The sequence below is a fragment of the Pristiophorus japonicus genome, chromosome 15, assembly GCF_044704955.1.
Source record: "Pristiophorus japonicus isolate sPriJap1 chromosome 15, sPriJap1.hap1, whole genome shotgun sequence".
Classification (NCBI taxonomy): domain Eukaryota; kingdom Metazoa; phylum Chordata; class Chondrichthyes; family Pristiophoridae; genus Pristiophorus; species Pristiophorus japonicus.
Window position 1 is genome coordinate 70,160,767 of NC_091991.1, and position 21,335 is coordinate 70,182,101.

The window sequence follows — 21,335 nt, forward strand, 5'->3', positions numbered from 1 at the left end:
TTTCAAATTCAGTTTGAGGGTGAGAACACTAGGTCTCAAACTAGTGTTCTGAACTTAAATAAAGGCAATTAGAAAGGTATGAAGGCAGAGTTGGCTAAAGCAGATTGGGAAGATAGAAGATAAGCAGTGGCAGACATTTAAGGAGATATTTGACAACTCTCAGCAAAGATATATTCCAGGGAGAAAGAAAGACTCTAAGAGAAGGATGAACCATCGTGGATCGTGGCTAACTAAGGAAGTAAAGGATGGTATCAAATTGAAAACAAAGGCATACAATTTGCGAAGAACAGTGACAGGCCAGAGGATTGCAAAATTTTTAGAAACCAGCAAAGGACAACTAAAAAAATGATAAAGAGAGAGAAGATAATTTATGAGAGTAAACTAGCAAGAAATATAAAAACAGACAGTAAGAGCTTCTACAAGTATATAAAAAGAGAGCAGCTAAAGTAAACGCTGGTCCCTTAGAGGATGAGATGGGGAATTAATAATGGGAAACAGGGAAATGGCAGAGACTTTGAACAAATATTTTATATTGGTCTTCACAGTAGAAGACACTAAAAGCATCCCAATAATTGATAATGAAGGGGCTATTGGTGGTGGTGGGGGGGGGGGGGCGGGGCGGGGGACTTAAAACAATCACATCACTAGAGAAAAAGTAGTAGGCAAACAAATGGGGCGAAAGGTGGACAAGTCTCCTGGACAAGCTGACCTGCATCCTAGAGTTTCAAAAGAAGTGACTGCAGAGATAATGGATGCACTGGTTGTAACCTATCAAAATTCTCTGGATTCAGGAGAGGTCCCAGCGGATTGGAAAACTGCAAATGTAACACCCCTATTTAAGAAAGGAGGGAGACAGAAAGCTGGAAACTATGGACCAGTTAGCCTAACATCTGTCATTGGGAAAATGCTGGAGTCCATTATTAAGGAAGTAGTAGCAGGACAGTTAGAAAATCATAATACAGTCAAGCAGAGTCAGCATGGTTTTATGAAAGGGAAATCATGTTTGACAAATTTGCTGGAGTTCTTTGAGGATGCAATGAGCAGGGTGGCTAAAGGGGGCCCAGTAGATGTTATGTATTTGGATTTCCAGAAGTCATTCGATAAGGTGCCATATACAAGGTTACTGCACAAGATAAGAGCTCATGGGATTGGCGGTAATATATTAGCATGGATAGAGGATTGATTAACAGAAAACAGAGAGTAGGGATAAATGGGTCATTTTCCGGTTGGCAAACATTGACTAGTGGGCTGCCGCAGTGATCGGTGCTGGGTCCTCAACTATTTACAATCTATATTAATGATTTGGATGAAGGGACCGAGTGTAATGTTGCCAAATTTGCTGATGATACAAAGAGAGGTGGGAAAGTAAGTTGTGAGGAGTATGCAAAGAAGTAAGTGGGTAAAAATTTGGCAGATGGAGTATAATGTGGGAAAATATGAGGTTATCCACTTTGGTAGGAAAAATAAAATAATTATTTAAATGGCAAGAGATTACAAAATGCTGCAGTACAGAGGGATCTGGGGGTCTTTGTACATGAAACACAAAAAGTTAGCATGCAGGTACAGCAAGTAATTAGGAAGGCAAATGGAATATTGGTATTTATTGCAATTTATTGCAAGGGGGATGGAGTATAAAAGTAGGGATGTCCTGCTACACCTGGAGTCCTGCTTACAGTTTTGGTCTCCTTATTTAAGGATTGATGTACTTGCATTGGAGGCAGTTCAGAGAAGGTTCACAAGGTTGATTCTGGAGATGAAGGGGTTGTCTTATGGAAAAAGTATGAGCAGGTTGGGGCTATACTCATTAGAGTTTAGAAGAATGATGAAAGGTATAAGATTCTGAGGGGGTTTGACATGGTAGATGTGGAGAGGATGTTTCCCCTCATGGGGGAATTTAGAACTGGGGGCATAGTTTCAGAATAAGGGGTTGCCCATTTAAAACGGAAATGAGGAGGAATTTCTTCTCTCAGTGGGTCGTGAATCTTTGGAATTCTCTACCCCAGAGAGTTGTGGAGGCTGGGTCATTGAATCTATTTAAGGTGGAGATAGATAGATTTTTGAACGATAAGGGAATAAAGGGCTATGGGGAGCGGGCAGATAAGTGGAGTTGAGGCCAAGATCAGATCAGCCATGATCTTATTGAATGGTGGAGCAGGCTTGAGGGGCCAAATGGCCGACTCCTGCTCCTATTTTTTATGTTCTTATCTTGGCCTCTGTTGCCTCACTCAAATCCTCCAATCAGAGGGCTGCTGGAGACAGGGTCCAGGGCCAATTTCTGCTGAGTTACTTCAGAATGAGCACTGCTCCCGTGTTAGGGAGTAAAATGAAGTGGAAGAGCTATTTATACCCCCCCCACCCCACCCCGCCCCACCAACCCACCGTGTGAAATACGCATGCCCACGTGCAAAAGGGATGAAAATCAGCCCGATTAGCTTTTCACAACTGACACCATCACATATTATAAACGGTTTTGAAGGATGTAATGTTTGTGGACAGGAAATGTATGTCATATGGGAGATCGTTAACAACATTTAGATAGCTGTTCAGTCACCTCAATGTGGTCACATCTCAAAACTGCACTGCTGTAACCTTTGCACCTCACGTCTCAGATACGTGCACAGAATGGGTAAATTTACATTGTTTTATTAACATAGCTAACAGTCTAATGACACCGGATAATCACAATAAATATACATTTTCAGACAACACTTACTTTAGCCAATTGTTCAGCCATCTGTAATCTCCCGTCAAGCTCCCGGCGAATCTGAGCCGCTTGTTCGTCGGCATTGTCCAGCTAAAGTAAAGAACACATGACAGGAGTTAGCGTAGGGAACAAAAAGCTAAATATTGCCCATGCTGGAAATCTGAGGCAAAAACAGAAAGTGCTGGAAACAATCAGCAGGTCAGACAGCAGCTGTAGAGACCAACTCTGGTCGAGTGGATACCTGGAGTTTATATTATTGATGTCCTGCCTCCCACCGCCCCACCCCCACCCCCACCATTAATGCTCCGATGATTTTTCTCCTGGGCTGCTTGCAGCAGTGCCCTGGAGATTAAGACACAATTCTTGGTGACTGCCAACGTTTCAGGTCGATGACCTTTCATCACCTGTGCCTCCCAGCAAGTCCCGATCTCCTCACAAATGGAATAATCTTCTGCACTGCATTTTTTTTTAAACATACATATTTGAATGTACACAGAACCAGATGCATTTTCATTAAAACACTTAGTTTGATCTTTCATAGACACTCCAGAAGTCTGCAATAAGTTCCCACCAAAAAAGGACGGCTGGCAAATTTTGGACAATTAACTGAAATGTGGAAATGGATTTACTTAAAAATACATGTTGCTCATACACATCAAGAATGAAGTGGGGGTGGATAGGTGGGGCAGAGGGGGCTAATGCTGTGTTGTTTTTAAAAAAAATGGTAACTAACTGGAGACTAGCTCTGCTACACAGACCGAGCGCGCACATATATCGTAGTGTGGGCTGACCCATGCTGCCCCTGGGCCCTCGCCTCTTCTGGGCCCCAGATTCACGTCTCTCCTGGGTCCCGGTCACTTTCCTCGACAAACTCTTGCCGCTTCTTCATCCCTCCTGCTGTGCCTGCCCGCACTGCAATCAGCGATCAGGCTTCGTAACTGTCACCCTCCTACAGCAGCACGCGCTGCTCCCTGCAGTGGTATGCCGCCACACGCTGCTCCCTCCAATGGCCCCGGCCTGCTGATGGTCTTGCAGGTCAGGACAGCACCAATTTCCGGGCCGCCACACGCTGCTCCCTCAATTATGTGCCTGGTGGCAGCATGGCTGTCAGTATATGAGTGCTGGATACGAGTTTTGGGGCTGCGGAGTGAGGGGAGGCATGAGCCAGGTGGTGAGTGGATCACCCTTGTCTCCCAGCTGCCAGCTTGACGTGCTGGCTGGAACAGAGCTGGCTGGTGCAGGATGAAGACATCGTGGCTGCTGCCAGGATAGCGGGTATTGACGGTGAGGATTCGCTGTGTGTGGTCGCAGACCAACTGCACATTAAGCGAGTGGTAGCCTTTGGGGTTACAGAATACCTCAGAATTGTTATGTGGTGCCCGCAAAGCGATGTGGGTGCAGTGAATGGCGCCCTGCACCATGGGGAATCCCGCTATCCTGGCAAAGCCACATGCATGCTCGTCCTGCTCATCTGTGGTGATCGGGAAGGAAATGCAGTCCCTTCTCCTTCTGTAGAGAGCCGGTGACCTTGTGGATGCAGCAATGCATGGTGAACTGCGATATGTTAGATATTTCTCCTATTGCAGAAGGATCCGCTGGTGTAGAAATTAAGGGCGACGGTGACCTGGACTGCCAATGTGAGCCCTGGTCACCCTAGTCTGAGGCTTCAGGTCTGGTTGCAGGAGGTGACAGAACTCTATGATCACATCCTTGGTGAAGTGGAGCTTCATTGTTCAGTGAAATTGATATAGGAGAAGTGCACCTGGAATACCCTGGGAGGACAAGGCCTCCTGTTAAGAGCCCTGTTGGCCCTCCTCCCTCTGGCCATATTTTGCAATCTTTCTCTCTGGTTCCGTAGCCTCCAACGTTGATGCTGGAGGGAAAGGTCGAGAGCCAGTACAGCCCCCATTAACGTATGGAAATGTAGCACTTTTAAATCTCACCTGGAAGACACTGAATAATTTTTATGAGGCAGAAGACTCCAGAGACTGAAAAATGCTTAAATCACTGAAAATGCCTGTTTGCCTATCTCAACCTGACAAGACAGCATTCTTTGCCAACTATCAATAAACCGGATGTTGATGCCTTTAAATACCACTCCTACAGCAGACATCCAACTGCATACCGCCTCCTCTTGCTGCCGTTATTTACGCCAGGCGCTCAGGCAAGGAGCGAGAGTGAATTTCTGATCCGGGATGGTAACAGGGCGTTGCACACTTGATGACGTCACAATCAACGGGGCGCTAGAAACCGAGGCAGTAAGTGTTAGTGCCAGTGCAAAAATGCCAGGGAAGTTTGCAGGTGTTGGTGAATTCGGCACACCCAGTCAGTAAACCCCTTAGCGACCCTTTACCGCCCCTCGCAGGCGCTAACAGGAGGCGCAAAACAGCCGAATTTCTCCCGCCGTAAATTTAATGAATTACAGATACCCTTGAAATGAAGGGTAAGGGATGCGGAAAAAAAATGTGGAGACAATAGAAAATATAGCCTTAACTTTGATTCCTGTAAATTAAAGCTTGCTGAAGCTACATGACAATGAAAACAGCACTGTTTTATTCTTGATCAGAGAAATTTAAACCTAAAGGGCAATTATGGTGGTCACTAATGAAATTGTTATTGTTTCCAAGGGAAACCTCTACTCTAAGAACATTGATATCTATTTATAGACAAAACCCATCCATAATCAACCCAGTTGAGTAATTGTTCGCTGGATAGAGAACTAGTTGGCAGACAGGAAGCAGAGAGTCGGGATAATCCTTTTCAGAATGGGAGGCAGTGACTAGTGGAGTGCCGCAGGGCTCAGTGCTGGGGCCCCAGCTCTTTACAATATACATTAACGATTTAGATGAAGGAATTGAGTGTAATATCTCCAAGTTTGCAGATGACACTAAACTGGGTGGCGGTGTGAGCTGTGAGGAGGACGCTAAGAGGCTGCAGGATGACTTGGATAGGTTAGGTGAGAAGGCAAATGCATGGCAGATGCAGTATAATATGGATAAATGTGAGGTTATCCATTTTGGGGGTAAAAGCACGAAGGCAGAATATTATCTGAATGACGGCAGATTAGGAAAAGGGGAGGTGCAATGAGACCTGGATGTCATGGTATATCAGTCATTGAAAGTAGGCATGCAGGCGGTGAAGAAGGCAAATGGTATGTTGGCCTTCATAGCTAGGGGATTTGAGTATAGGAGCAGGGAGGTCTTACTGCAGTTGTACAGGGCCTTAGTGAGGCCTCACCTGGAATATTGTGTTCAGTTTTGGTCTCCCAATCTGAGGAAGGACGTTCTTGCTATTGAGGGAGTGCAGCGAAGGTTCACCAGACTGATTCCAGGGATGGCTGGACTGACATATGAGGAGAGACTGGATCAACTGGGCCTTTATTTACTGGAGTTTAGAAGGATGAGAGGGGATCTCATAGAAACGTATAAGATTCTGATGGGACTGGACAGGTTAGATGCGGGAAGAATGTTCCCAATGTTGGGGAAGTCCAGAACCAGGGGACATAGTCTTAGGATAAGGGGTAGGCCATTTAGGACTGAGATGAGGAGAAACGTCTTCACTCAGAGAGTTGTTAACCTGTGGAATTCCCTGCCGCAGAGAGTTGTTGATGCCAGTTCATTGGATATATTCAAGAGGGAGTTAGATATGGCCCTTACGGCTAAGTGGATCAAGGGGTATGGAGAGAAAGCAGGAAAGGGGTACTGAGGGAATGATCAGCCATGATCTTATTGAATGGTGGTGCAGGCTCGAAGGGCCGAATGGCCTACTCCAGCACCTATTTTCTATGTTTCTATGTTTTTTCTATGTAACAGATATGCTGGTAAGAGTTAAAAGGAGACAATGCTCTTTATAAAGCTATCCAGTTTGCATACACTGAGATAATAAATATACATGTTCCATAAAACAGATGTCCAGCAACTGCCAATGATATGTTTCTTTTTTCTGCTTTGGTATATCTAGTGGATCACTGAGTCAATTTTAAAATTCTCATCCTTGTTTTCAAATCCCTCCAATGCCTCACCCTCCCTGTCACTGTAACCTCCTCCAGCTCCTCAACCCTCCAAGATGTCTGCGCTCCTCCAATTCTGGCTTGCTAGCTACTGTGCTCTAAGCTCAATACTTATTGTGCCCCAAGCTCAATACCTATATGCAATAGACTTATGTTCCAGGCACTAGACTCATTACCCAATGTGCACAGAATCATTACAGACATAAATTTATTGTAAATTGGGATAGCGCCCATATTGCACTTGAGGCAGCGGAACAGATACTCAACTCCCTCATCAAATGGGCACTCCATCATAAGAATAAGAACATAAGAAATAGGAGACAGAGTAGGCCATTCGGCCCCTTGAGCCTGCTCTACCATTCAATGAAATCATGGCTGATCTCCTACCTCGACTCCACTTGCCTGTACTATCCCCATATCCCTGATTCCCTTAATATCCAAACATCCATCGATCTTTGTCTTGAATTTACTCAACGACTGAGCTTCCACAACCCTCTGAGGTAGAGAATTCCAAAGATTCACAACCCTCTGAGTGAGGAAATTTCACCTCATCTCAGTCCTAAGTGGCCGACCACTTTTTCTGAGACTGTGACCATTGGTTCTAGACTCCTCAGCCAGGGGAAACATGCATCTCCCCTGTCAAACCCTGTAAGAAATTTGTATGGTTCAATGAGATCACCTCTCATTTTTCTAAACTTGAGAGAATATAGGCCTAGTCTACACAATCACTCCTCATAGGACAATACCCCCATTCCAGGAATCAGTCTGGTGAACCTTTGTTGCAATTCCTCTATGGCAAGTATATTCTTCCTTAGGTAAGGGGACCAAAACTGTACATAATACTTCAGGTGTGGTCTCACCAGGGCCCTATATAATTGTAGTAAGACATCTTTACTCTTATACTCAAATCCTCTTGTAATAAAGGCCAATATACCATATGCTTTCTTATTTGCTTGCTGTACCTGCATGTTACCTGCACTTCTCTCAAACCCTCCATGGTCTCTAAATTGTCAGATTGCCTGTCCGACATCCCATTCTGGATGAGCAGAAATTTTCTCCAATTGAATATTGGGAAGACCGAAGCCATTGTTTTCAGTCCCCATAACAAACTCCGTTCCCTAGCCACTGACTCCATTCCTCTCCCCAACTTCTGTCTGAGGCTGAACCACACTGTTCGCAATCTTGGTGTCATATTTGACCCTGAAATGAGCTTTCAACCACATATCCGCAGCTTAACTAAGACCGTCTATTTCCACCTCCGTAACATCGCCTGTCTCCACCCTTGCCTCAGCTGAAGCCCTCAGGCATGCCTTTGTTACCTCTAGACTTGATTATTCCAATGCACCCTGGCTGGCCTCCCACATTCTATCTAACATTATCTAGAGGTGATCCAAAACTCGGCTACCTGTGTCCTAACTCGCACAAAGTCCTGCTCACCCATCACCCCTGTGCTCGCTGACCTGCATCGGTTAAGCAACATGTCGATTTCAAAATTCTCGTCCTTGTTTTCAAATTGCTCTATGGCCTCATCTCTCCCTATCTCTGTAATCTCCTCCAGCCCCACAAACCGCACCCCCCCCCTCCCTCTCCGCCCCCCCTGCCCCCCGCGAGATGTCTGCGTTCCTCTACTTCTGCCCTCTTGAACATCCCTGATTATAATCGCTCAACCATTAGTGGTCATGCCTTCTGTTGCCTAGGCTCTAAGTTCTGGAACTCCCTGCCTAAACCTCTCCGCCTCTCTACCTCTCTTTCCTCCTTCAAGACACACCTTAAAACCTACCTCTTTGACCGATCTTTTGGTCACCTGCCCTAATTTCTGCTTATGTGGCTCAGTGTTGAAGTTTTTGTCTCATAATACTCCTGTGAAGTGCTTTGGGATATTTCACTACGTTAAAGGTGCTATATAAATACAAGTTGTTTTTGTTAACTTTCAGATTTGTGTACAAGGACACCCAGATCTCTCTGAACACTAACATTTCCCAACCTCTCACCATTTAAAAAATACTTTGCTTTTCTATTTTTCCTACCAAAGTGGACACCTTCACGATTCTCCACATTATATTCCTTTTGCCATGTTTTTGCCCACTCACATACCCTGTCTATATCCCCTTGAAGCCTTTTGGTATCCTCCTCACAACTTGCATTTCCACCTAGCTTTGTAGCACCAGCAAACTTGGATATATTACATTTGATCCCCTCATCCAAATGATTGATGTAGACTGTGAATAGCTGGGGCCCAAGCACCGATCCTTGTGATATCCCACTAGTTTCAGCCTGCCAACCCGAAAATGCCCCGTTTATTCCTACTCTCTGTTTTCTGTCCGTTAAGCGATCCTCAATCCATGCTAGTATATTATCCCCAATCCCACGAACTCTAATTTTGTTTAATAACCTCTTGTGTGGCACCTTATCGCATGCCTTCTGAAAATCCAAACACTCCGGGAAATGCTTGGGGAGAAAAAAAAACCCATAAAAACATTCCCAAAACATTGCCCACGCTACCACAACATAAATCGTTCCGCGCCACCACCAAACTGGACCCAAGGATCCCAAGGGCCACTGGAGGCTGACTGCCCGCCAAGAAGACCTCATTGTCGCCATTGCTGCTGCTCCGGGGTGAAAAACTGAGCACAGAAGACCTGAAAATCCACCCCTTTAAGTCTCTTCATTTGATCTAATACTATTTTTAACTTCTCATAAGCCACGGTTGGGCCACTTTTCCTGTGGGTTTTTTGTGCCTTAAAGGAATGTATATCTGTTGTAAATTATGTATTAATTCTTTAGTCGCTATCCATTTTTGTCTACCATCATACCTTTTAATGTAGTTTCGCAATCTACTTTAGCCAACTCGCCCCTCATACCTATGTAGTTTGCTTTGTTTAGATTTAAGGGGGAGAAGGGGAGAAGGGGGAGAAGGGGGAGGGGGGGAGAAGGGGGAGGGGGAGAAGGGGGAGGGGGGAGAAGGGGGAGGGGGAGAAGGGGGAGGGGGGAGAAGGGGAGAAGGGGGAGGGGGGAGGAGAAGGGGAGAAGGGGAGGGGGAGAAGGGGAGGGGGGAAAGGAGATGGGGAGGGGGGAAAGGAGATGGGGGAGGGGGGAAAGGAGATGGGGAGGGGGGAAAGGAGATGGGGAAAGGAGATGGGGAGGGGGGCAAGGAGATGGGGGAGGGGGGAAAGGAGATGGGGAGGGGGGAAAGGAGATGGGGAGGGGGGAAAGGAGATGGGGGAGGGGGGAAAGGAGATGGGGAAGGGGGGAAAGGAGATGGGGGGAAAGGAGATGGGGGAAAGGAGATGGGGGGGAAAGAGGGGGGAAAGGAGAGGGGGAAAGGAGATGGGGGAGGAAAGAGATATGGGGGGGAAAGGAGATGGGGGTAAAGGAGGGGGGGAAAGGAGATGGGGAAAACGAGATGGGGGGGGAAAGGAGATGGGGGAAAGGAGATGGGGGGGAAAGGAGATGGGGGGGGAAGGAGAAGGCGGGGGGGGAAGGAGAAAGGGGAGGGAGGCTGAACGGGCCGGGCCCAAGACTTCGGGCAGGGCCCGTCCCCAGCACCAGATTTACAGGTAGGTGGCGTTGGGTCGGGTCGGGGGGTGTGGTGGGAGGGAGGTCGGTTCGGTTCGGGTCGGGGGGAGGGAGGGAGAGGGAGGTCAGGTCGGATCCAGTCCGGGGGCGGTGGGGGGGGAGGGGGAAGCGGGAGTCGGGTCGGATCCAGTCTGGGGGCGGGGGGGGAGGGGGAAGCGGGAGTCGGGTCGGGTCGGGTCCGGGGGCGGGGGGGGAAGCGGGAGTCGGGTCAGGTCGGTGTCGGGGTCGGGGTTGGGGTCGGGTCGGGTCCGGTCCAGGGGCGAGGGGCGAGGGGCGGGGGGGGGGGGGGGTAGTGGGAGTCGGGTCGGTGTCGGGTCCGGTCCGGGGGCGTGGGGCAGGGGGGGGAAGCGGGAGTCGGGTCGGGTCGGGTCCAGTCCAGTCCAGGGGCGGGGGAGAAGCGGGAGTCAGGTCGGGTCCAGTCCGGGGGGTCGGGTCGGGTCCGGGGGCAGGGGGGGGGGGGCGGGAGAAGCGGGAGTCGGGTCGGTATTGGGTCCGGTCCGGAGGCGGGAAGCGGGAGTCAAGTCGGGTCGGGAGGAAGCAAGAGCTGGCTGTGGGAGGAGCCTCATTCACACAGCCCCAGTGAGGCCATTCGGCCAGGGCTAGGGGCTGCGTGCTTCGGGCCCCTCCCACATAGTTTTGGGCGCCTGGAGCTACTGCACATGCGCGCCCACTGTAGCGCGCATGTGCAGAGGTCCCGGCACTGTTTTCAGCGCAGGGACCTGGCTCCGCCCCCCACAGCTCCTGCTGAGCTGCGCCGAGCTGCAAACGACCTGCAGGGAGCTGGAGAATCTGGAAGGTTTTTTTAGGCGCACTTTGTGGCGCGAAATACGGGCGTCCAGGTCGGGACTGCGCCGTTCTAGGCGCGGCTCGAAACTTGGGCCCTTATAGTGCACAATATTTCAAACCTGACCCTTTTCACATGTCTGATGCTGTGCAGTTTTATGTCTCGCTGTTTGATCTTATACATTTATATATGCATACAGCTGATGAATAAATATCAGAGATCGAGCATACTACACAAGGCAACCTCTTTAACTCGGCAAAACAAGAATCTCTAACCTTTGCCTGAGGAAGCAGGTTGTGAATAATATAATCTGACAGATCCACAGCAAACTTATTCTTAAATGATTTAGATCCCATTTTAAAATCCTTGTCAGCTAACAGTTATCCAAGAAACAAAATTCCTGACTAAAATATTAGGAATCTTCTTCAGTTATAAAGATAACTTTTGTTTAATAACCTGTAACAAATGACTATGGATCTTGTATTCATCTTGTTGTCTACATTACAACATTGCACTTCCAACAAATTCACTGACATTTTCTGACAGACAGGATAAGACATTATTTAATAAGTCATTTTTTTATCTATGTGATAGAGTCATACAAATTACATCATTGAACAAGACCATTTGGCCCATTGCTACCCCTGCAACTGGAGCTGTCTACGCCAATCCCATTTTCCTGGACATACCATGCAGGAATCAGCTTTAGTGAACTCAAGTGAATATCTAGAGTAGACTGAAAATATCTAATGGAGACAATAAGTGGACAATGTCCAGCATCTCAATATCCATCATCACTTTCCCGCCATAGCACATTGAGCCTTCTGCTGTGCCTGGCAAAAACAGTATTCAATCGTGGAATGGAATTACTCAGATGGGTAGCAGTGATAGGTTCATCACCCTCCACTATATGGGCCCTATATCCACAGCAACTACCACCAAAACCTGTACAACCTGTACTGGAAACGGTAGCATAGTGATTATGTTACTGGATTAGTAATCGAGAGGCCTGGACTAATGATTCAGAGACGTGAGTTCAAAATCCCACCACGGCAGCTGGGGAATTTAAATTCAGTTAATTAAATAAATCTTGAATAAAAAGCTGGTATCAGTAATGGTGACCATGAAACTACTGAATTGCTGTAAAAACCCATCTGGTTCACTAATGTCCATTAAGGAAGGAAATTTGCCATCCTTACATGGTCTGGCTTATACGTGACTCCAGACCCACAGCAATGTGGTTGACTCTAAACGACCCTGTGAAATGGCCCAGCAAGCCACTCAGTTGTAACAAACCACGATGAAAAACAAGAATAACAATAAAACGGACGGAACCCCAGCATTGACTCGGCACCGGCTTTGGACACAACGGCACACCCAACCTGGTCGACCCTGCTCACTAACACCTCACTAACATCTGGGGACTTGGGCAAAAATTGGGAGAGCTGTCCTACAGACTAGTCAAGCAACAGGCTGACATTGTCATACTCACACAATCATACCTTTCAGCCAATGTCCCAGACTCCTCCATCACCATTCCTGGGTATGTCCTGTCCCACCGGCAGAACAGACTCACCAGAGGTAGCAACACAGTGGTATATAGTCGGGAGGGAGCAAGTGGTTCTGACAGTCCTCAACATTGACTTCAGACCCCATGTATTCTCATGGCTTCAGGTCAAGCATGGGCAAGGAAATTTCCTGCTTATTACCACCTACTGCCCTCCCCCAGCCGATGAATCAGTAACCCTCCATGTTGAACATCACTTTGAAGAAGCACTGAGAGTAGCAAGGGCACAGAATGTACTCTGGGTTGGACTTCAATGTCCATCACCAAGAGGGGCTCACTAGCACCACTACTGACTGAACTGGCCGAGTCCGGAAGGATATAGCTGCCAGACTGGGCCTGCGGCAGGTTGTGAGAGAACCAACACGAGGGAAAAACCTACATGACCTCGTCCTCACCAATCTACCTGTCGCAAATGCATCTGTCCATGACAGCACTGGTAGCAGTGACCACCGCACAGTCCTTGTGGAGACGAAGTCCCATCGTCACACTGAGGACACCCTCCATCATCTTGTGTGACACAACCAGTGTGCTGAATGGGATAGATTCACAGATCTAGCAGCTCAAAACTGGGCACCCATGAGACGCTGTGGGCCATCAGGAGCAGCAGAATTGTATTCCACCACAATCTGTTAACTCTTGGCCTGGCACATCCCTCACTCTACCATTACCATCAAGCTAGGGGACCAACCCTAGTTCAATAAGGAGTACAGAAGAGCATGGCAGGAGCAGTACCAGGCATACCTAAAAATGAGGTGCCAATCTGGAGAAGCTGCAACATAGGACTACATGCATGCTAAACAGTGGAAGCAGCATGCTATAGACAGAGCCAAGCTATCCCACAATCAACGGATCAGATCAAAGCTCTGTAGTCCTGCTACATCCAGTCGTGAATGGTGCTGGACCATTAAACAACTAATGAGAGGAGGAGCCTCCATGAATATCCCCCTCCTCAATGATGGCAGAGCCCAGCATGTGAGTACAAAAGACAAGGTTGAGCGCACTGGATACCGCAAAGGAAATGGGCCCCGACAAAATAACGGCTGTCGTTCTGAGACTTGTGCTCCAGATCTAGCCGTGCCTCTAGCCAAGCAGTTCCATTACAGTTACAACACTGGCATCTATCTGACAATGTGGAAAACTGCCCAGGTACGTCCTGTCCACAAAAAGCAGGACAAATCCAATCTGGCCAATTACCACCCCATCAGTCTACTCTCAATCATCAGCAAAGTGATGGATGGTGTCGTCGACAGCGTTATCAAGCAGCACTTACTCATCAATAGCCTGTTCACTGAATCTCAATTTGGGTTCCGCCAGGACCACTCAGCTCCAGACCTCATTCCAGTCTTGGTCCAAACATGGACAAAAGAGTTGAATTCCAGAAGTGAGGTGAGAGTGACTGCCCTTGCCATCAAGGCAGCATTTGACCAAGTGTGGCATGAAGGAGCCCTAGTAAAACTGAAGTCAATGGGAATCAGAGGGAAAACTCTCCACTGACTGGAGTCCTACCTAGCACAAAGGAAGATGGTTGTGATTGTTGGAGGTCAATCATCACAGCCCCAGGACATCGCTGCAGGAGTTCCTCAGGGCAGTGTCCTAGGCCCAACCATCTTCAGCTGCTTCATCAATGATGTTCCCTCCATCAGAAATGGGGATATTCGCTGATGACCGCACAGTGTTCAGTTCTATTCGCAACTCCTCAGATTATGAAGCAGTCCACGGTCGCATGCATCAAGACCTGGATGACATTCAGGCTTGGGCTGATAAGTGGCAAATAACATTCGCGCCACATAACTGCTAGGCAATAACTATCTCCAACAAGCAAGATTCTAACCACCGGCTCTTAAAATTCAACAGTATTACCATCACCGAATCCCCCACATCAACATCCTGGGGGTCACCATTGACCAGAAATTTAACTGGACCAGCCACATAAAGTCTGTGGCAACAAGAGCAGGGCAGAGGCTGGGTATTCTGTGATGAGTGTCTCACCGCCTTTCCATCATCTACAAGACAGAAGTCAGGAGTGTGATGGAATACTCTCCACTTGCCTGGATGAGTGCAGCTCCCACAATATTCAAGACACTCGACACCATCCAGCACATAGCTGCCTGCTTGATTGGCATGTCATCCATCACCTTCAACATTCACTCCCTCCACCATCAGTCTATCATGGTTGCAGTGTGCACCATCTACAAGATGCACTGCAGCAACTCGCCACGGCTTCTTCAGCAGCGCCTTCCAAACCCGCGACCTCTACCACCTAGAAGGACAAGGGCAGCAGGCACATGCAATCACCATAATCTCAAGTTCCCCTCCAAGTTACACACTATCTTGACTTGGAAGCATATCGCCGTTCCTTCATCTTCACTGGGTCAAAATCCTGGAACTCCCTCCCTAGCAGCACTATGGGAGTACCTTTAGCACACAGAGTACAGCGCTTCAAGAAGGCAGTGTTATTTAACAGTGCTATTTAAGGGTCCTTCAATGGCTTGGAAAGTTTGTCCAGACAATAGTTGGGCCATACAGAACAGGAATGACTGCCCTTGACATCAAGTTGAATCCCCAATCTGTGCTGAGTTAGCCGATCCCAACACAGCAGGAATAGGAAGTGTTACAATTAGCCCCAGTATTGCTGGGTTAGGGAGGGGAAAAGACACCAGGATTCTCATTCCTGATCGCTAATGAGTGATCCCACTACTGAAAAGTGCGTGTGTATGTTTGACAAGTGAGGACAGAATCAATTGTGATGCCGCCCACAACCTGCCAGTGATCACTCACAAGGCTCACACTGAATAGCGGCCACTTGGATGAAGTACAAGAGATCAATGTCTTCAAGAGATTAAACAAAACTACTGAGAAAAAACACTGATTTTTGAAAGATTTGAAATAAGTGCAATGATTTCAATTTCAGCCTGCACCATATTTCCTTTGTAGTACTTCAGTTACCCATCATCAGACATTCCTCTTGAAAGTATCCACAGAGCTGCAAGTCAACCCAACTCTAATGGATTGAATTGTTTGATAGATCAAAGTCAATACCTGTCACCAAACTACAGTTGGGACTGCAGATACATTTTGGAATCAATTGATAAATGAGTTATGTGGGGGGAAAGGCCATGAGTGAGGTTTGTTAAAATAGATTCCTAGGACTGCACCATAAAACAGAGCTAAACAATACACAAAAGGGCCCCATAGCAGATCAAAAAACAATCAAAACACACACTTGAGCAAAATATTGACATAAATATTGTTGTTCTGCAACTAACCTGATTGAGTGATACCTGACTGTGCCCTCATCGGTTATGGAATGTATTACTATGGGTATATTTTTCACACATCAATACTCCTAAAACAAATAAAAGAATCTGTCCCTGAATGATCTTTTAAACGAAGACCCTTACAATGTCATACTCGGGATGGGGGGATTCTGAGGTGTGCTGCTGACTGTCAAACTTCTAAACATTACAGCTTAGCAAATATAGTATTATTGGAATATCTATAACATTGCACTCCATGCATTTTGCCTCAGTATTTTATTTATCAGACACAAAACGGTTAAGGATAGAAAGACAGGTCAGTGAAGCTCAGGTATCCAAGTCACTTGTGAAATTAGATGTGTTTCATTTAGCTGGTTGTCATATTACATTATTTCATATGACTTCTACCCTTTCACTTGTGATTTTGGAGTGGCAGTACATTATTAATCTACTGCATATCGTAGCAAGCATCTTGTAGAAATGCATGTTGTGAAATTTGGATGCACTGAGAAGTTTAACTGAAAGGCCACCTCATGAATGATGTGCAATTTCTTCCCTCTGCTTCACAGTTGGTGACAAAACAATCAGCGATCATGGCCCTGAGCACAAATTCTCTCCCAAAGCCCCTGTACCTTGCTACATCTCTCTCCACCTTCAAAAACCTTGCTGACCTTGCCTCTGATTACCTCAATTTTCTCTTCTCTCAGTTCCTGCTCACAGTTCAATTTTTCCTCACTCTCCTAGGAACACTTTGCTACATTAATAACACAACATATGTGCGCAAGTTGTTGCTGAAGTAAGGTCTGACACAGATGTGAAAACATAAAGAAAGGAGATGAATGAAGACGAAGAGTGATCAGGTGATCAGGTCACTTCCCTTCCCCTGCAGTAATTAAAGTTCACCAAAAGAACCTAGCCTCTTGGGCACTAAATGCTTGCTCGAGGAATTGCAGGAACATTTAATGGTGACACTCGATTAAAAAAAAATCTATATGTGTGTTATGCCAAGTGAAGCTCAAAAAAGATTTCAGAAAATGATAGCTTGTGCAGAGACTATGCATAATTACAATCGCAAAGTCCTGCATTCTTTTGTTTTTTTCCCCCGGGGTTCCAGTGCCTTACTCTGTGTGTCAGTATTGATTTGTTTTCTTCCCCCTCAAATCCTTTTTTTAACCCTTTCACTGGACAGTTCTTGCCTTTGGCGATGCCCTCAGAATAGTGCCATTTTTTGCTTGTTGTGAATTATATTTAACATCACTTTTTAAATATTTCACAGTTATGAAACTTTTTTTTTAAACAATCGGCAGTATGAACAGAATCTAGGCCCATGTTAGATCTCTTAATTTCCAATGAAATACGAACTCCGATTGTAGTTTTAATGTAACTTTATTCTGGCAGCAGCAACAAGCTCTTGGCTTTAAGCCAGGCCTTTGTCCTTCTGAGGCCACATGGCCAAAATGGCTGTACTTATACCTGGTTCAATTTACAGAAAAGAACTCGCCTTCTTTGACCTTATTGGCTCAATTGATTCTCTGTTAACCTTTAATTGACTCGCTACCCAAAGGTCCTAAAATGTCAAGTTGATTGATGACTTAATGCAATGTGGTCTGTGTTTTCTCAAAAACTGCAGCCAGGCTGCAGAGCTTTAATTCTCTATCAGCCCATCTGTTTGCTCAAATCTAAATCTATATTTATGCGATTTTGAAACGGTTAAATAGTTATAGAGACACGTCAATCATCTATCAGACTTAACTGCCAAATTTGGTGGGGTTTTTTGTCTTGGGTTATTACTCGTGTATACAAAATCATAATTTCTGTATAGCCGATACATGCAGGAGGTAGCTGTCATCTAAATGTCTCCCAACTATCTAGTTCAATTTATACTATGTTTTTGAAACCTGCACAAATCCTGAATATATTTCAAGGTGTTTGTGAAACATTCCATATGCATTAGGAAAAATGTCATCAATATATCAGAGATATGATAGAGTAGCATCTCAAATATGTTTGAAACCTAGCCAACCTAGATTCCATTTACATTGTAGTGCTTCACTTACAAAGATAGATCCACAATGTTATCACTGTAAAACAGAATATTAATTGTGCCAAACAGAAAATTCAAAGTCCTGATGAAAGTTATTTGTTTTAAAGGTTGTATCACTGTCTGCAAAACTTGGTGATTAATATCACTGTTAAAATAACGGACAATCAAATTTCATACAAACATGCATATTTGTGCAGTGTAATTTCAAGGCCACTGATTTTATGTGTACTTGCCTAATTCTATCCTGTGTACAGTGACAAACAGCTCTTTTGCATATGCCTGTGTATGAGATGGTATAACGGTGTAACTAGAGGCATCATCATCATAGGCAGTCCCTCGAAATCGAGGAAGACTTGCTTCCACTCTGAAAGTGAGTTCTTAGGTGACTGAACAGTCCAATACGGGAATTACAGTCTCTGTCACAGGTGGGACAGACAATCGTTGAAGGAAAGGGTGGGTGGGAAGTCTGGTTTGCCACATGCTCCTTCTGCTGCCTGCACTTGCTTTCTGCATGCTCTCGGCGACGAGACTCGAGGTGCTCAGCACCCTCCCGGATGCTCTTCCTCCACTAAGGGCGGTCTCTGGCCAGGGACTCCCAGGTGTTGGTGGGGTTGTTGCATTTTATCAAGGAGCTTTGAGGGTGTCCTTGAAACGTTTCCTCTGCCCATCTGGGGTTCTCTTGCCTTGTAGGAGATCCGAGTAGAGCGCTTGCTTTGGGAGTCTTGTGTCAGGCATGCGAACAATATGGCCCGCCCAACGGAGCTAGTCGAGTGTGGTCAGTGCTTCGATGCTGGGGATGTTGGTCTGATCGAGAACTCAGATGTTGGGGCGTCTGCCCTCCCAGGGGATTTGCAGAATCTTGCGGAGACATCGTTGGTGGTATTTCTCCAGCGATTTGAGGTGTCTACTGTATATGGTCCACGTCTCTGAGCCGTACAGGAGGGCGGGTATCACTGCAACCCTGTAGACCATAAGCTTGGTGCTAGATTTGAGGGCCTGATCTTCGAAAACGCTCTTCCTCAGACGGCCGAAGGCTGCACTGGTGCACTGGAGGCCAGAGGCAACAATAAGGAGCTCAGATGATTTTGGTGGTTGCTGGAAGTGGTTGCTTTAGTATGTGACAGTGAAGTGTACATTTTGTAAAATCATAAAATGACACAGCAAAGAAGGCGGCCAGTCGGCCCATCATGCCTGTGCTGCCTCGTTTGAAAGATCTATCCAATTCGGCTCCCTCCTCTGCTCTTTCCCTGTAGACTTGCAAATCTTCCCCTTCTGGTAATCAGATAAATTTTCACTTCCTTTGGGAGTGAAATGAAACTTAAACCATCATTGGAACCCCTGCAATCAAGAGAGCGAGTTCCCAGCACCAACATCACCTGGAAGAAAGTTCTATAGGCAGAGGAAACTGTGGAACTTTGCCAATTATAATTCTGATACACGAAACTGCGATTCATCTCCAAAAGCTCTTATGTGCCTGGCTTAAACAGCGGAAGCACGACACCAACCATCACTACTGCAGCACACCAGCCATCCTTTAGAGAATGGACAGTTTGGCCTTTATCTCTGGGATCGTGAAAGGAATGGGTATCTGGCATTCAGTTAACCATCTTTATTAAGCCGAACAGGCGCTTCGCTTTGGGCTCTACTCAGCTCAAGCAAAACAGGCAGCTTCTATCTCCAGCCTGACAGATGCAAATTAACCAATTTATCTTGCCCACACCAGTCCGTCGAATGTGCTGGGTTACAATCGGGGCTATGGAGTGTTTTCAGTTCAAGGTAGTCACTCCTAAACCTGCAATCCACCGGGCCCTAGGACTTTCTGAAGTGCTCTAATGGACGAGGGGTGAGTACTCGAACATCCTCTCAACTCAGAGTTATTCTGCAAAGACACACACATATGCACATACCTCATAGTTACATGGGGGTTATTTTGGAGAAAGGTGCTAAGTGGCTGCAGTGCTAATAAGACAAGCCTGTTTAAAAGTCTGGTTTTAGCATGCAACTTTGGGGCTAATTAATGATTACCATGACTTAAACGTGCCCGGAGGCACTAAAACAGATACCTGCATTTTTAGCACTCAAGTGCTGATTAGGAGCAATTTTCGTGGAGCGGTATATGTAGCCTCCATGCAAGCACTTCTACTGAAGGTGTGGAGTGCGCTGGCTAGCACACAATGACATATTTCAGGATGGCTCAGGGACTGTGGGAGAGGGAGAGGGAGAGGGTGAGGGTGTACAGATTCTCAGACGCGGCACTGGAGATCCTGGAGGAGGAGGTACAGTGGATGTAGGAGGAGATCACCTAGGAGGTCACAGCCAGAAGCCCTGACCCCAGGACATGGCCGCAAAATCTGTAATGATTTGACACGTGTCGTCAAGGCACCACCACCAACATCATAAACTCAACATACTGCATCCACCATCTAACTATACACTGACAGGGTATGTTAGGATAGTGGTTATGTTACTGGACTAGTAATCCAGAGGCCTGGACTAATGATCCAGAGACATGAATTCAAATACCATCACGGCAGCTGGGGAATTTAAATTCAATTAAATAAATCTGGGATAAAAAAAAGCTAACAGATTGTCGTAAAAACCCATCTGGTTCACAAATGCCCTTTAGGGAAGGAAATCTGCCGCTCTTACCTGGTCTGACCTATATATGACTTCAGACCCACATACTTGTTAAATAAATGGCCTAACAAGCCACTCAGTTATACCAAACCACCACAAAGTATATTAACTGACACTTTGCATCCTTCACAGACACTATGTTCAGCCATGAACTCATTGAATGGCGGTGCAGGCTAGAAGGGCCGAATGGCCTACTCCTGCACCTATTTTCTATGTTTCTATGTTACTCACATCTCAGACTCAGCTTGCCAAACATGTGCAGCATCACACATACATATCTGCCAATACACTCAATCACAATTACCACTCTTTCTCATCCAGGTCAAGACAGTACATAACAGGAGCCAGCAGGACCTGGCCAGGGATACATGTCTGCATGAGACCTTTCACCTTGAGGAGGCAGTGCCGGCAGTGATCAGGCAGATGCCGCAGCCACAAGTAGGGTAGGGGACATAACACCTAGAGGATATAGGAACATAAGAAATAGGAGCAGGAGTAGGCCATACGGCCCCTCAAGCCTGTTCCACCATTTAATACGATCATGGCTGATCCGATCATGGACTCAGGTCCACCTCCCTGCCCGCTCTCCATAACCCCTTATTCTCTTATTCAATGTCCCAGCTTCCACAGCTCTCTGAGGCAGTGAATTCCACAGATCCACAACCCTCTGAGAGAAGAAATTTTTCCTCATCTCAGTTTTAAATGGGCGGCCCCTTTTTCTAAGATTATGCCCTCTAGTTCAAGTTTCCCCTATCAG

The 21,335-nt window shown here is 46.4% G+C and overlaps 1 protein-coding gene across 8 annotated transcripts in view; it reads right to left on the bottom strand.

Moving 5' to 3' along the window:
* Window positions 1-21,335, bottom strand: part of cadps2 (Ca++-dependent secretion activator 2) — an 863,559-nt gene that overhangs the window by 431,111 nt on the left and 411,113 nt on the right. For all 8 annotated transcript variants that reach the window (XM_070900583.1, XM_070900582.1, XM_070900585.1 and 5 more), the window contains one exon: window positions 2,714-2,794. In XM_070900583.1, the coding sequence (XP_070756684.1) occupies window positions 2,714-2,794 (81 nt within the window). The remainder of the gene's footprint in view (window positions 1-2,713; window positions 2,795-21,335) is intronic.